Source organism: Pleurodeles waltl, chromosome 4_1 (genome assembly GCF_031143425.1).
Source record: "Pleurodeles waltl isolate 20211129_DDA chromosome 4_1, aPleWal1.hap1.20221129, whole genome shotgun sequence".
NCBI lineage: Eukaryota > Metazoa > Chordata > Amphibia > Caudata > Salamandridae > Pleurodeles > Pleurodeles waltl.
Window position 1 is genome coordinate 600,474,235 of NC_090442.1, and position 17,029 is coordinate 600,491,263.

Consider the following 17,029-nt stretch of genomic DNA (forward strand, 5'->3'; position numbering starts at 1 on the left):
AGGGATCTCCAGTTTCATGCAGGTCTGAGAAGGGGGCAAAGTTAAATGGGAGGCGGGAGGTCTAAATCATTTACTTGCTCATAACTTTGGTTCAGTTCCTGCAGATCTGCACACCACTTGGCATACATCCGGTTTGGTTACTTGTGATTTTTGTTTTGTTTTGTGTAAACCTGATAAGGGTGGTACACTGAAAGGGGTGGTCAAAAAGCAGCATTTCCTATTTTAACTCCCATAGGACTTTTTGGTAACCAATACGGATAGAAACCCTTATGGGATTTATAGAAAACTTGACAAATAATTAAAATGATACTTGAGTAAGTGCCATTGCTTGGTGTACAGTACATCCATTCAGTAGCTTTCAAGTAACTAGCATTACAGTAATGTGTCAGTGGGTTTGAACGAGTTAAAAGTTAGAGATATCTGGACCATTAGTGTGCAGACCGTGCTCAAACCCAGATTTGCGAACTGTCCGTGGACCCACATTAAAAACAAAATCCCCCAGTGGACACGGAACCATTTAGCTCCCGTTTATTTTGAGTCCACAGTGTCAATGTTTGGTCTGCGAGCACTCTGAAACAGGCTCCACAAATAAAATACATGGCCAGGCTACAGGCCAGGACCACAGCCAGCCTGTGCTATGCATGTTTAAAGACTGTTCGTGTTGGGATTGGCGTTCAGCAACAGGTTAGCAAATTATTAGCAAATAAACTCTTTTTTGCCCCCTCACTCCTAGGAGCTCTGCCCCCACGTTGTCGGTTTTGTATATAACGCCATATACTAAGAGTAAGCTAAACATCTTAAGGTTCTGCCATATTTCATACCAATCAATGTTACTACAGCAAAGACATTAGCAAATAAAGTATTTTTTTACTATGACTAACTTTGCCCCATCAGTGGGATTTGCTTGAAATTTGAGCTCCCCACTATGGACTTAACTTGTTAGCAGCCTATCCAATATCATGCCGATTCATTTACCAGCACCAAAATTATTTGCAAATGAACACATTTCTTTTACCCTTCCCCATTTAATATAGCCCATCCTTGATGGATTTAAATGAAACTCAATATATTAAAAGAGCATACTGTATGCTCTTCTGAGTACAGGTAGGCTGTATTTCAGAAACTAGAGATAGTATTTTGCCTGACCCGAGGAGGCTCTACAACCTGTAATCACTGGGGTTTGATGATTCTGGGGAAGGTTGGAGGTATCGGGGGTGAAAGTTGTCTACCTGAACAAACACATTGATGACCAGAATGCTTGAATCGATCTCTTATGTAAATCAGGCTTGGTTCTTCTCCAATAGGGAGACTCTGGACAGATTTGCCAGGCTAGGTCCCTTCCAGACAGGGACACAGGCAAACACAGATTGCTTTGTTTGGCTTTTCTCCACCGCCCCCCCCCCCCCTCCCCCCCAGTACCCAAAGTTAAGACCTGGGCTTGTTCCCCACCCATACTTAAAGGTTAAGGAGTGGGTGTGAAGTTAATATCCTTGACTGCTGTTTTGGGACTTGTTCTTGATTCTAGTTTTTGCTGATAAGTACTATGTTGGAAGGGAGGGAAGTTGGTAGAAGGAATGTCTCCAGCAATTTTATTCTTATTGTTGCTGTTGACGCTGGGGGTTGGTGTGTAGTAGGGGAGAGGGTGTTCTGCCGGAATATGTTATATCCATTGTGATGAGAGATCCTGTCAAAAACTTTGGAGGATTACATTTTTAGGAGGGATTTGTCATTTCAACTTACTCCAGCTTTGTTAGTATGATAGATTGCATTATAAGCTGTTGTACCTTTCAGTTTCCTGGGGGTAGTTAAAAGGTTTTGCATATGGTTGTACTTAATGGATTTGCAGCAGATTTCAACTACAGGAGACTCGCCTCAATGCACAACATGAAAACGTGTCACTTTGTTTTCTTTAGTTTCTTCTTCTGAAAGGCTTGTGGTCCTTTGGGATGAGTCAGAGTTCCTCCGCAGTTTCACAGGGTGGTACCTTACAGGGCAGGAAAGTATGTTGGCATGCTCTTCATGGCTGATTAAAGTAGCTATTGTTTTCATATGCTTACAGTGTCAATAAAGCATATTTCTTGGGTCTATGACTGAAGTGTTGCTTGTAGTGACAGTTATATGGTCTACTAATTTTAATTGTATTTTAGACACTGATCCTGACAGACCTTTTGGAGTTGACCACTTGCAGTAGTTTGCTGATGCTGAAAGTTGTTATGGAACAGATACAGCTCGAACTGTAAAAATCCTTTTATGTGCAAATTAGGGGAAATCTTTTTACACTGCACCACACAAATCTTTTTCCCACATTAGCTTTACATTGGTCGGGGTTAGATCTTTCATATCGGAGTCCTTTAGTGGATTGTGGGCATGCCGTTGGAGTTATTGTTTCTACAACTTGACTTTTTTAGATAAGAAAAGTTTCTGATGGCCCGTTTAGGCTGGAGGTGGAGAAGAAAATTATTGATTTCTTTTTGAATGCCAAGGAGGGCTCTGGGAAGAGTTGAACAAATATCTGAGAACCTTTCAAGGTGACTTAAGAGTAAATGTTTCTGCACCCCCTTGCATAACAGGAAGGACCTGACATGCAGACTCTCTAACACGGAGGATGTGATCAAGGTTTTTTCCGAAAAGTATCTTACTGCAGAGGCAGCTATGCAAGGGGCACTGTTAGGGAAGAGGGCATTCCTGTTTGAAGGACTGGCCCATCTGGGATAATATGACCACTGTTTTATTATAGCTAAGCTGCATGACAATTGTGAATATGCAGAACTGGTACTGGTTACTATTTGTGCAGTCAGGAGAGATATGCTAGATAAGTTGTAGATCATCCAGATCTTTGAGGAATTTTTCAAAGCTGCAGCTGAAGATCATTTGCAGTAGATTCAGGTAGGTGCTTAGCAAATGACTAAGCTGATCATCAAGGCTGATCTTCAAGGTCACCCTAAAGAAGCGTTATATAGATCTTTAGGTCTACTTTACAATTGGCAAGATTGGGTAAAATTACCCCCACATCCCTACTGATATTCAGGCTGTCATAAAGAATATAGAAAATACAATAATGCAGAAAGCATATATCACAGTGCTACCTTAAGAGTGCAGTTAGGCTGCAGTGAAGTGCTATACACACTAAACTAGACAATGGACTGGAGAACACTAAAGGTGTAAAGGACCAAAATAGCGGTATAATGAATGTAACATATGTAATCAGCAGTCCACAATTAGTAGCACGGATCAAGTTACAGTTTATTCTAGTCTTGAAAGGATCATTTTTCCCACAAATATCAGCATCTGCTGCAGTCATTTTAATTACAGGACTAGCATGACATAGAGTATAACTAGACATTGATACAGTAGTTGTCGAAAACGACTTTGGAAGCAATGAATACAGCCAACTCAAGATTTGCTCACAGACTTTTTCAAGGCTGTAAAACACATGCAAATGTTGTAATAGGTACAATTTGGTGGACCAAAGCGAAGGGAGAGGGGGCAGTTGTTATTACCAGAGAATGTGTTGCAAAAGTAAGAAAATAATGGTGAGTGGTAAAGATTAGTTGGAAAAAGGGGAAATCATACCCAAAGTTAGTCTTAAGATGGATAGTGAGAGTCTGTAAAACTCACAGACCCGTAAGAGATGTCTCAGTACATAACACCTGAGTGATAATGCCATAAGCAATAACCACGTTGTGCAAGAAGAAGACATGTTATTATCCTTCCTTACCAAATGCTTTTAAAGAAAGAGAAAGCAGAGCAAGTGAGCTACCTTTTGTTTGTCAGAAACATCTGAACGTAGGGAAGTAGTTATTGACGCTTTAAAGGTCTGAAAAATAGAGTAAATGCTATATTATGTAGATAGGCAAATGTTTCAAATAATATGAATAATATTTTATGTAATCAGTCAGTGGTCACTGCAAAGCATTGTGTCCTCTACTAAGCAAAATTTATAAATTATGAGGTTGTTGCAGTCCACAGAAAAAACGACTCCTCAAGGTGCAGATTGTATTGCCTATTGTTCATGATCAATGTAGATTACTTGAATCCTGTCAGCACCCTGGCTGGCAGACTGTGAAAGGTGATGGGTTGTCCAATCTGTGAGGATGAGACATGGTTTATTCACCTGTAAAGCAACTTTCAATATTAGGCAGCACTTTCTGCTCATTGAGAAGCTAATTCATGATTCAGTCCCCTAATGAATCCCCATTCTCAGTTGCACACAGAAGTGATTCAGTCTAGGGGATTAGTTCATTGCTTGGGTGTCCCTAGTGAATGCAAATGGTAGAGCTAGGGCAAGGAGCAGTAAGCTGATTATACCTGTCTAGCCTTTGCTCAGGGGTATTAGCCAGCGATGATCTCTGTATCCAATAATGTTTGTAATGATTTGGCTAAGTTGATGACTTAAGTTCACATCAAATGGGAGTTTTGGCTGGATCATGCTATGTCATTATATGCTGATGAAACTCTCTTGTGACTCTAGAACAACTTTTATAGAATGTTAGAGTACATTTGAGCAATTTGGTCGAGTTTCTGGTTTGCAGGTGAGCTGGTTTAGTTTTTTTTTTTTACCCCAAGTAGAGCACCAATGTAACAGAGTTTAATGAACTTCAAGAGATGATTAGTTCTACCAGATATTTAGTCACCCAAATCGTTGGGGAAGTTCTTCACATGTAATGTACTGTAGCTTATCAGTAAGGTACAGAAGTTAGTCTAATTTTGTCTTTGGTGGGTAGGATTGCTTTAGCCTACATTATTAAGGTCCAGTGGGTGCTTTTCATCATTTAATGCATGCCCATGGAGTTCTGGGAATAGGTATGAATGCTCTCTGGCACCTGTTCTGTGGTGAGGGTGATGTGTGGACTGCAGTTGGTACCCTGGGTCTGCCTCCCTTGGATTTATGTAGGAGTGGGTGGCAGAAGGAAAGTCAGTGCCAGAAGTATTTTGTACTGCTGCTCATACACATTACCTAGTGACTTGAATTGCAGGCCTCCATGGGATAGGTTGGTAAAATTGATGAAACTGCTGATTGTCCTGCATTGGGTTACTTGTTATCCCAGAAGCATGTACAAATACTTACATTTATATGTTCAAACCTTGAGAAACTTTGGCACAGAGAGTTTAAGTCCCATAGCCTTATCTATATGTCTGTGAAAGCCTGTCCAGGGGACATCTTTTTACCCATTATTCTCTGGTTTTCGGAAGGGCTGCCAGTGTGAGGGCTTCTGTTACTCTGTTTTGGGAAACAATTTATGAATAGGGCTACTTTCTGGTGGTTGCTGATTTTTTCAGGTGAGGTATCCTTAACTCAGGCTTCTTAGTAGCATGTGATTGTATTTCGGCCAAATTTAGGAAAGTTGGCCTGCTTGCTCATGTGCACCAGAAATGCACCCATTCAGTGTGATCCTGTTGGGTTTGAATGGTTTCTTGTCTGTCCTAGCCTGGTGTAGAATGTTGTGAATAATGTGAAATAAATGATGTAAGTAGTAGGAGTATTCTATACCTGTTGAAGTTTTAGTCTGCAGATGTGGGCTCAACTTGTTACATCATAACTCCTGGCAGGGTTCCTGACTTGTTCCTAAACAAAGTACCTGTAGCTGCCTGCTTTCTGGGTCTCCTTACCAATTACCTTGTCAGTGTAACAGCTTGGTAGAAGTGGCTCCTTGAAGATGCATGCCATGCTTCAATTGAGGGAGATGTTGGAGGAAGACTTGAGGGGGATGCAATTGAAGATGATCAGTGGTACACAGTAGTTAGTTGCTAGATGGTGCCCTGATTAATTGTGCACATAGAGCATACCAGACTCCCCAGATTATGTGCAAATTCAGTCCTGGTTTTGGAGAAGACTGTCCCAAATGTGGAGAGGTGTCAGGTTCATTTATATTGTTTGTAACAAAGTTGTGTCTTTCTGGAACAAAACAGCAACATTTGTATTAGGCTTGTGGGTGATCTCCATTGCTATCATGGGAGCTCTGTTTCTTGAGGTTAGTGCCACTTAGAGAAGCACATTTACAAACAAGCTCCTTGCATTTGCCATTATTTTATGCAGGTGGAGTTCCTTGGTGTTAAGAAGTGAACTTTGGTAAAGAGCAACCTGAGATACATGCAGAATGAGCCTCAAGGTGGTGAGGCTTTGTTTTTATGATTCTTAAACGTTTTCCTTTTCTATTTTATTTGGACTGTGTACAGTTATCTTGCAGTGTTTGTTGAGTAATATTGTTTGGGCTGTGCTTGTATTGTATTTCTTAAAAAACAATAGAGATAAAATAGTAGTGTCAAAACTACTGTTCCTGATTTACTGGACAGTGCAGGACTTACAGTCTGTTTGGATCTGCCAAATTCAATGAGAACTGTGGTACTGCATTAGTCTTCTGACAAGAGATGTTTGCTCCACTGGATGCTTTTATCGTCATTCCACCAGCCTGTGTGTATGGAGTCCTTGCAGTATATGAAGACTTGTTTGTTATGAGGTTCTGCTGCGGCTTCTTTAGTACCTGTATTACTTCTGAGTTAGTGGTCCTAATAAATAGGGCGCCTTCCATTTCTGCCGCATTGGGCACATGTCCATTGTCTGAGAATGTGAGTATGCAGACTATGATAATTGACATAAGGTACTCATCTTTCTTGTTTTTATTGAATACTGGCTGTCCCCACCTTAGCACCTGGTAATCTCTTGCTTACAAGTGGATGAGCCTGCAGGGTAGGACATAGTTTCATGTTTGTATAGAGTTATACCCAGGGTATCACATCTTATGCATACGATTTGGCAACCGGTCAATATAGCATGAGTGTCTTTCATTCTTATACCTAGGTCTTCTTTAGCTTAGTGACTCACAGAAGTTTGGGGAATAGTATCAGTGTGCATGAGAGGCAGTGCAGTACCCTGGGTCACACTGAGAGGTTACTGCTTTGGTATTTGAACTAGCTTAGTACTCTGGATATATAGGCTCTCACCTGAATGATCACCAGACAAGAGGGGAGAGTGTGGGGAGAGTTACAAGGAGATATGGAACCAGCACAGTGCTTAATCCATTTTGCAGGGTTGGTGGCTGTAGTGGTGACAAGCACCTCTGACCAACTTACTGCTCTCTACATGACCTCTACACCTTGTTGCCTGTCATGTTCAGTACTATCCAATTTTCTGGTGCTGAGGGAAGATCATCTCACCCAAATGCATCCCAAACCAGCAGCTCAGGATATCCCTAATGACCATCTGTCTTACTTTTGAGGTTGTCCTCTGGTTTCCTGCCCCCCTTCCCATCATCCACCCAGCTACCCACCCACCCTCTCGAGGGTGCAGGGGTCTTTTCCCTGGCCAGTACCTTTCCCAGGGGCGTAATCTGTTATGTATGGCTTCACTTTCCATCTTGCTTGCTCGTTTTATGAACTCACTCCTTCAACACTCATTCTTACCTGAAATGGTTCATCCATCTTTCTGATTAGTCATTGAACCCAAGGCACATTGGAAATGCAAATTTTACATATCACCCGTTTGTTGTTAGGAGTCAACCATCTGTGATCTTAACATCATTAAGCAGGGTTACAAAGGAAGGGGGTGTCAAATGGAGCATGCAACTTGCACACATGCTACCACTGCACTTCATTCATATGTTCAGTAGGGATCACTACCCAGTTTTATAGGACTGCAGGTATTTTAAATGTGACAGACCTGCAGTGCCAATGTGTTGTATTCATGAGAAGATATAAGATAGTTTCGAAAAATAACCTTATCCTTACATATTTTAGCCTAATCTTCATCAGCCTTTTGAGCTTCCTCTGAAATTTTCTTTTCTACCAGGGAAAAGGTGTAGGGAACTTTTGTATGATAATATTGCAAAGCGTGCAATAAACACTAGTTTATTAATGGAGGTGGTAGTTTGTGTTTTTTTTTTTTTGTGCCCTCCATACATTGGCCCCACCGAGAATCTTCGCAAAGTTTACACTTTGCCAGAATCTCGTTTCTGATCATGGGAATAGTTTAAGATAAAAGTTAAGCAATGGAAAAGAGAGTATCCAATAGAACATCAAATCCATGTGCTTGCATGCGTCATTTATGTTTTTCTCCAAATTACCAGTGTTACATTTATTTTTATCTACTTTTTACAGGAGCATCAGTTGCAGCAACGTCAAAACAATCAAACTAGAAGACATCGTCAAAGAGGAACATTACTAATACAGTGCCTTTTAAAAAAAAAAAAAAAAAAAAAAAATACTGTATGCCACCGGCAACGAATGGAAAAAAACCTTAGTTGCAGTTTAACATTGTAACATTATGTAAATCATTATCTTTTACTTCTTTTAATCATTGTTCTTTGTACAAATGCTTTTCAATATTTTTGTAACATGTTAAATTTAAACATTTCATGTTTGTACTTTTTTTTATTGTTTATCGTTTTTACTATATTTATTGCAAGATTGTAAGATTTGCTTACAAGCATTGTGAATGTTTACAGCTGTCCTTCCATTTCTAAATGTTTGATTTCAGACAGTATCTGTGTTAAAAAAAGGGAGAAGTTAATCATAAAACAGTGCAATAATTGTGGTAACAAGGTCCGTGTTATTAGGAACCACCTTGTCAGCTCTTAACCTCAAAGCAAAAAGGTTTTTTAAAGTAGCCCACTATACACAATACTAAATCATGATAGAAAGTTTTTACAAAGGTATGAAAAGTAGACTGTGACACTCCCGCTTTGATAACATGAAAATTGATGGTCATGCTAGCAATAATTCAAGGTGCACTAGTGCCTGTTCCTTTCAACACCTGCCACTGTGTGCTAGCTTGAAATATTAATGTCACTGTCTAAGAACAATTTTAATTCCTTTGATATTGTGCAGATGCTGTAGTTAAATCACATTGAACTTGTAAACAAGACATGTATGTATGTGTGTCTACATTACCACCTAATTTAAAATGTATATAATATTTTAATATATGTTTTTTGTAATGAGTAAGAAGTTTTCTACCATTTTATAAAACCTGTTTTAATTTAAATATATACCCTAAATATTATGCAAAAGATGTTGTTTCATCTGTAAGGCGCCTAAGGGAGCATTTGTTTTGTGACAGTTGAACACTTTCCCTGTAAGGGATAATAGGCCACTGCTGGCATTTAGGATTTGATACGTATTGTTAAGTAACTCCAAGATTTAATCAAAATGTTGTTTTGTAGATTAGCTCTTGCAGCATACACAGTTTGATGCCTTGGCTTCTCAACTGGCTCTGCTCTGAGTCCCAGCCAGGCCTTCATAGCCGATACTGCTGTGAGGTATGCTACCTTAATATTAATATGGTAATGCATCAATAGCCTTATTTCTATTTCCAAACATAGCTGGCATTCCATTGACTTCCTTCAGTCAAAAGAGATCAGGACTTTGCTCCAGGGAGGTGCTATCAAACAGTCTCTTGCTGTAATTTTTCCCCTGGGGTAGCATCTGTTTTGAGGCTTGACAGAAGATTGTTGGAAACACAGGTAGACTACTAAATTGTGGTCTTCCTCTCAATGGTACTGTGGCCTCATCATTTGTTTAATGTTTGAAAGTTCAGACATAACTGACAATTCTATAAAGAATTACTTTTTGTTTTTATATATGCTGTTTTTATTTTTTTACATGTAACTCGTATCATCTTCATTCTTTTGCACTTTTGAATTACTGTTAATTTAAACATATTACTTAAGCAGTTTCGCCAAACAAATCTCACTGTATATTGATGTTTTAACTGTAACATGACCTTTGTTTAACCAGCATTAATAGTATAGGCAAGGGATCTAACTAGCTGTTAATGTTAGCTATGTGTTAGAAGGTGCTAAATTTGTTAGGTGCATGCTTGATAAACAGGGACTTTTGCAACTCAATCTAAACTGTTATAAAGTCTTAGAGGTCGCTGGTGCTATTCCGTTGCAATTTATGCACAGGCAGTTATGCCCTAACTATGTTTTGTCATGTTCTTGAAACGTTTCAGAGAATTGTACCTGGAGCACAGCATTAATGCAGTAAATCAGACTAATTTTACTGGACTTTAATACTTTAACATCTCCTGTAAAGTAAAAAATCATGTGTAAAGATTTTTTGTTTTAATACAAACACTGAGGGTCAAGAGTTTATGATCATTCGCTTTGATTTGCTTTCATCTATAAAGAACAAATTTCCCACTGTCTCGGTTATCAAAATTACATACATTGCCTTTGGTTAGACTGTTTTTTAGCGATTCCCCTGCATCTCTCTGCAGTACGCAGCAAGAGATTTTGTATAAAGCAGGTACAGATTTTTTAAACCTTTCTTGCTTCCAACTTTATACTGCCTCTTCACAAATTGTTTAAGGGCATGATGGAAACCTAGCAGTCAAACATTAATAAATATTCAAAAATGCATATGGCGAGCTGGAAAAATGGTTTCATAATGCTCTCACGTAGTAACAATGCAAAATTCAGACTATCTTCCAAGTGTAAAATGCAACTGTGCTGCTTCTGTTCTCTTAGCATACTTGCTTTTTCAATTAGGTGCTTTAAGAGAGCCTCTTTTTAAGAGTCTTTTTTTGTAAAGGCGACGTGCATTTTCTACAAGGAAGAATAATTATAAAAAACAGGATTTATGTATTCTATTTGACAGCTTGCTATGAAAGCTTTGAATACTTTAAAACAGCCAACTTAAATTATGTTACAGCACCAGAAATATGAATCTGCGACTAGTTTTCTTGTACAAATAGTAACATAGTGTCTTGCCTATCGAAATGTGTATGTGTTAAATGTGTGTAGCCAGTGATAGAATAATATGTCTAATGTACCAAGCAGAGTTTTCTTTTCATAAAATGTAAGTGAAAAGTCCAAAATGCAGGCAATCTGATAAGCTTTCAAGAATTAAACGTGTGCAGTCTAGTCTAACCTGATACATTTCAAGGTTGGTGTTCATTAGGAAATATACTTCTTACCATGTCCCTTTTTGGTAGAAAAAGTAGATCATTTTTACAAAGCAGGTTCTAACTGAGGAAAGATTAGATTAGTGTGTTGTTTTCTTTGTACTGTGAACGCTGTGGATCAGGAAATGTCTGTGACTGTGACGTTGCTGTCAGTTAAGGTCTCTTAGAATTTCATTATTGAGTACAGTCCGTTTTGATACGTTCTTCAGATAATTTGCACCTTTTTAAACCTATGTCATTCATAAGTACTGAAACTGTGTTGATATCATTTTATATGTTTAAAATATATGTGTGTTCTTATATAAATGAGGAATACAGTGTCTTTTCTTTTTACTTTAGACAGTGCGTCTGAAAACAACAAAAAGTGCATTGTTCTTTAATTGGGAAACCTATTGTGTGTTCCACCTAGTCTGTTATGTCCTTAACGTGCATAATCCCTGGAAGTTGAAAATGTTCAGTCTGTCAACGTAAACATTTGCTTCGTAGTAACATCAGTAATATTTTTTCCGATAGACACTTTTAGCTGTGGATTCCTCACCTTTTGAATATTGCCCAGGCATCAGACCAGATTCGGAAACTTTTCAGCAGTGCCTCTGTGTGCCAATAGGTGGCGACACAGCCACTGTTGAGGGTTCATTTCCCTCGCTTGATCTGCCTCCATAACGATAACAGCACACCCTGAAATCCCTGTGCGGCATAGATAAGGATAACAACTATGATGCAGGTGATGAGAATAGCCAACATTATCACAAGGAGAATTCGTGTGGCAATCTAAAGTAGGCTAATGACCTTGATACCTCCCCAGAATCCGATCTCCTCTCACGCTCTGGCCCTGTCACAGAGAATGCCGTGGTTACATGTAGCAACACAAAACACCTAAAAAGTTGGGTCCTTAAAATCACGCAAGGTTGAACCACCATTAACTACCTCATGCTAATATAGCCTTGCATGAAATGCTTATTGCTCTTATTTCATCAGAATCACAACAATTTTTTAATTATTTTTTTTAATCTGTTTTATTGCTGTTTTCCACATTACAGTTTACTAAAGTACAGGCATGGTAACAGTTTTGTGTGCAGTGATGGTAGCTTGCAACCTAATTGCCCTGGACATACACAGTAAACCGCATTGCTAAGGATACAGGATAATCTTTGCACTTAGTACAAAGCGACAATGAGGTCAGCTAAGGAGAGCTAAATAACAGTTACAAGCAATTGTGTACATCTGTGTGGGCATACTAGAGCATATAATCAGTGTAAGACAAATTATGCAATTTCAGACATGAACTATTGAATGGTCCAACTATGGGGCAACTAGAGAGCTAAACAAAACATAACAGTGAAACTAGTTAGCCCATTAGTCCTGTTACCATCATACCTCCCACCCCATATAGCGCTGAGTATCTGGCATACGGTTGGATTGCACAGGTCTGGTATCTTTGAGGCTATCCTGCGATGTTGAATTCAATGTCATATCAGTGAGTCAGTGAGTTGTGCTACATGAGGTGAAATGCACATTTCACCACATCTGGGTGTGTGGGAAGTACCAGGCATATCAGTATGTAGGCCAGCCATAATTGCCTCCCAATTGCTAGCTATTGTGGTTCTGCTGAGTCTTAATGTGATTTCCCTATGCATAGCAATGCTTTCTGCCTGTGCCCAGGTAGTCAGCGACCTCACCCAGGACATGATATGTGGCGGCTCAGCTGCTTTCCATTTGTGCGTAGTTAGCTTCTTAGCTAATATCTATCCCAAGTCTACTAATATGGATGTAACCAAGAGGCAGCTTCTTCACAATGACGGAGGAGTGTCGCACCCATGACTAAGAGCCTGGAGCTGTAAAATCTAATGATATTTCATTATTGTTTTATCTTACAGCTGCTGGCTCAGCTAGCAGCATGTGCAGGGAGGAGCGGGGCTGGGCCACGGGAGGGTCCTGTAGGGAGGGGGAGTGGAGTCTTTGAACTATGTGTGCATGTATGTTTGGCCAGCTGTCTCATGCCAGCCAAACACATATGCGCACTTAGGTTTCTCCAACCCGGCTGTGCTACACAGCAAGCTGGAGAAACTGCACAGACCAGAGGGCACTGTCTGAGCGGCAGAACAAGATGCTCATATCAATCCTGGTGCTGCTCTCATGCTAGGTTTAGCATGAGAACAGCCCCAGGATTGCTGAGGAGCCTGTGCTGGTCCCAGTGAATGTTGGGAAGAAGGGTAGAGGAGCCAGGCGACGGGAACATAGTTTTTATCTTTTATTATTATTTTTTTTATTAGGCCCCAGGTCCTTGTCCTTCTCCCGGCCCACCCCTCACCTTGAGATTTGCGGTGGCCGCCGCTGATATAACCTTGTGTTTTTTGCTTCTACTGTATAGTCCCAATATGCACACCTCCAAGGTGTTAGCAAAGACTCTGTCCGTACAATTTACTTTCACAACAATTTTATTGAGGTGATCAACAAAATGCCAGGGTAATGTCTTTGATTTGACAATTTCAACTGCAATATTGACCTAACTTTAAAACTGGCAGAGGTATTGCATACCATCAGCCAATCCAACCCCAGCACGGAATAACAGCACATAACAGTATGCCTGGTAAGAACACAGATTTCTTTTAATATTGACCAACAAATGTAGAAGGGAAAAACTAGCACTTCCAGCTCTCGATAAAGGACCCTTACTGAGCAACATACAACTTCTAGTTTGAAAAAAAAAAATAGAAAAAGAGTTACTGGCCACAGAGGAAGTAAAAAAATGCAGTATATTTGTGGCATTAAAGAGTAACAACTCGCATCATACATCCGCAACAGGCAGCAAGTGATAGGATGAGGCGGCGTGCTACACATGATGATGTGACACACTGCCTGAGAATGCATCGACTAGCCTATAAAACCAAACCACTGTGTACGACGAGACATCACAGGCAGATTGACAATGCACTGGTAGGTATTTCGAGGCTCCACACCCTTGACGAGGCGAGACGCGTTAAAAGTGAGAAACACTTCACTACTTGAAGTTGCATAATTGAGATATGATCAACCTTAGAGTTGGGACCAACAGAATCGTTAATATCAAACATGGCCATCCAAGTTATAGTTTGAGTATCAGTGCAGAAACCTGATCAACTCTCGACTTTGATGTCAGTTTGTATGTAATTTATGTTGTTTTCTCTCAAAAAGACATCAATTAATTTTTTGAGGGTACATAACAAAACTTGATATGTAAAAAAAGGAGCAATCACCTAGATGAACTAGGAAGCTCAAAAAGTGCCTGCCACTGGATTCCATTAACTTGCACATTAAATGTCTTTATGTTTGAAAATTATATTGCTTTGTCTCGACAACAAATGCACTACCCATGGGGCACATGATTAAACCGTTTTTTTTTTTTTTTAGAAAACAACCCTCACACCTATGGTTAGAATATTATCTATGCTTGCTGTCATAAATCCACCTAGTCGCTTTTGCGTGCAGTCACAAAGTCATGTTACATAGTATGGAACTAATATGGGCATTAAGCCTGTAGAGTCTGCTAAAATCAACTGATTCAATCAAAATTTTCTCTCATGTCTTCGCCTCAAGTGTGTGACTACAGGGCAGAGTCCCTTCTCAGTGTCCTGGATACAAAAGTAACTCAAAGTTAGGGTAAGTGAGACCAATGGATGAGCTTGATTACAAATGTATGCATACGTTTGGTGTGTTGCAGTGATAACGGCTGCCATTATTCTCTTGGACCATCTAGTTATATTTTTGATGTGTGGTTTTGTAGTGTCCACTGAATTTGGGGTGCTTCTTTTTCAATTTAGGAAAACCACTGTTTGAACTCTTTTGGGTGGTGTCTTTACAAGTACTAAACTAAACTAAGTAGGTTGGGCAATCATTTGCATCCCTTAGAGTGATGCAGGCAATGAATGTAAATTAGGCAGGGATATTGATCCAATTAAAGCCCTGGTGAAGCCCAATGACCCGTACGGGCATGGATGAAGGCCAAAACATTTTGGCTAGATAAAAGTGGATTGATAATTCATTTATTTAGTCTTACATCCACAATATTTTTTAATCAGATCTAGGGTACCTCATTAATAAATAGGAAAATCCTTAGTGGTATAACCCAAGATATTTTTATAAGAATCTGTATCCCTGCAATCTTCCAGTTTGATTTATCTAAACTCCTGCTTAGTGATTGGGTTCACCAAGCTTGAATTCACCTACCTTGGCAGGATAGGTCACCAGTGATGAAGCATGACAGAAGAACAAGTGGGTGAGGTGACCTTTCCATATCTTCTTCTATATCTGCAGATGGTCTTGATATGACAAAATTGCTGTCACAACTTTTTTATGTGGTATATTTTAACAGGGAGGCTTAGATACATCTTCCCTCTTACTCTCCTTTAGTTGATAGATACACAGTTAAAATGTACCTTTTGGATCTTTCAACTTTTTTTGTGATTGCCTGATCAGCCCTCTTTGTGAAAGTTCCCAGTTATAATGTGCTTTTTTGAAAAGTTCCTTTTTCTCCCTTTGTCATGTGTCAGCGGGACCTTAACTTGATCCTTACTTTTCTGGTGTGCACTCCATTCAAGCCTCTTCACAGCTCCTTCTTGTGCTTTCTCACCCTCAAGACAGTGTTCCTCGCCACCATAACATTGGTGCGTCATGTGAGTAACCTTCAGGCTCTCTGTGCCAACCTGCCATACTACACCACCTTCCCAGTCAAGCTGTTTTTTTTTCAGAAATGGACATCTTCCTTTTCTAAAGTGGTGGTGATGATGTTCATCTTTCTTGTCTAAAGTTGTGATGTTGTTCTATGTTGGTCAGAACATCACCTTGGCGGTGTTATATGGTCCATCTCACCACTCTGAGGAGGAGGCGAGACTCCATTGCTTGGAGCACAAGAGAGTGCTAAGCTTTTACATAGATCGTACCAAAGAAAAACGGGTGGATCAGCAGCTCCTGTGGGGTTCTGTGGAGTGAAAAAGGGGGCAGTGCAGAAGAGAACGATCTCTCCCTGGATCATGTCTGCATTAAGATCTTTTACACATTGGCTTAAAAGCAGTCTCTGGAAGGACTGCTTATTCTACCAGGGCCTATGTTGCTACCATTGTGGTACTTGAAGTCTCTGTCCTGGACATTTGCCAGGTGGCTACATAGGCGTGCCTCTTACGTTCATGAAACACTATTTTCTAGATAGTCAAAGTTGGCAGGAGGGGCTTTTTGCATGCTCAATCCTGCAGAACTTTCTGGTTTGAGTCCATCCACAGACCCACCTCCAAATAGGTACTGCTTTGGCGACTACTCAAAAGGTGAGGAATTTGAAGCTAGAAGTCTCTATCAGAAGAACAAGTTACTTCCCTTTGTTAGACATGGTAGAGACTCTAGCCTTGATTCCGCACTGACCCTCTCATCCTCCCTGTTCTGTGTTTGGAATCTGTCCATTAATAAGATCCCCATTCTAGGCATCTGCACATTGGTCACACCAATTTACTTTTGAGGCTCTGCATCTGAGGGTACAGATGCTCTCAAAAGCAACTGATGGCAGTTTGCAGGAGTGGCACCTATATAGTAACTTGTTTGTTTTTCTTTATCTTACATAACTGCAGTTTTGCTGTTCCAACGTGCTTTTAATCACACATCTTTCTGTTACCCTACTTAAGGGACCCATTATGAGTTTTGGTGTTCTCAGTTCCGGTGGAAACAATATTCTGCCCGAAATACGATTGAAAATCATACTGAAGCTAAGACCACTCCTCACAGTTTTCGCCTGCATGTTTTGTCAGGAAAATCCTGTTGAAAAATGTGCAGGCAAACACCACCAGGTTCAGTTTTGCAAATAAGAGTAGGTGGATACATATATGGGTTTCATTAACCCCCACTTTAGCAGTTTGAACGGAGGTTGGCTGTCCTTGAGCAGTGAAACTTTTAAGTGATTTATGGTTTCTTCAACTTTTATCACATACTCTAAATTCCAAGGAGCTCAATAAACGATTTCTAGCAGTGGAAGGAAGAGAGAGTGGTGGTTCGGAGAGATGAAAATGGATAAAAGAAGCAAAGGTGGATGAATGAATGGCTAGATTGCTGGAGGAGAGGACAGATTGTTGAATGGAAAAGGAAAGATGGAGAGAGGATGGATGA

The 17,029-nt window shown here is 40.0% G+C and overlaps 1 protein-coding gene across 2 annotated transcripts in view; it reads left to right on the top strand.

The window, feature by feature from the left end:
- HCFC2 (host cell factor C2) overlaps nucleotides 1–11,221 on the top strand; it is a 218,503-nt gene extending 207,282 nt beyond the window's left edge. For both annotated transcript variants that reach the window (XM_069228999.1, XM_069229000.1), the window contains exon 13: nucleotides 8,095–11,221. In XM_069228999.1, the coding sequence (XP_069085100.1) occupies nucleotides 8,095–8,132 (38 nt within the window). In that variant the 3' untranslated portion in view covers nucleotides 8,133–11,221. The remainder of the gene's footprint in view (nucleotides 1–8,094) is intronic.
- The last annotated feature ends 5,808 nt before the right edge of the window (nucleotides 11,222–17,029 follow it).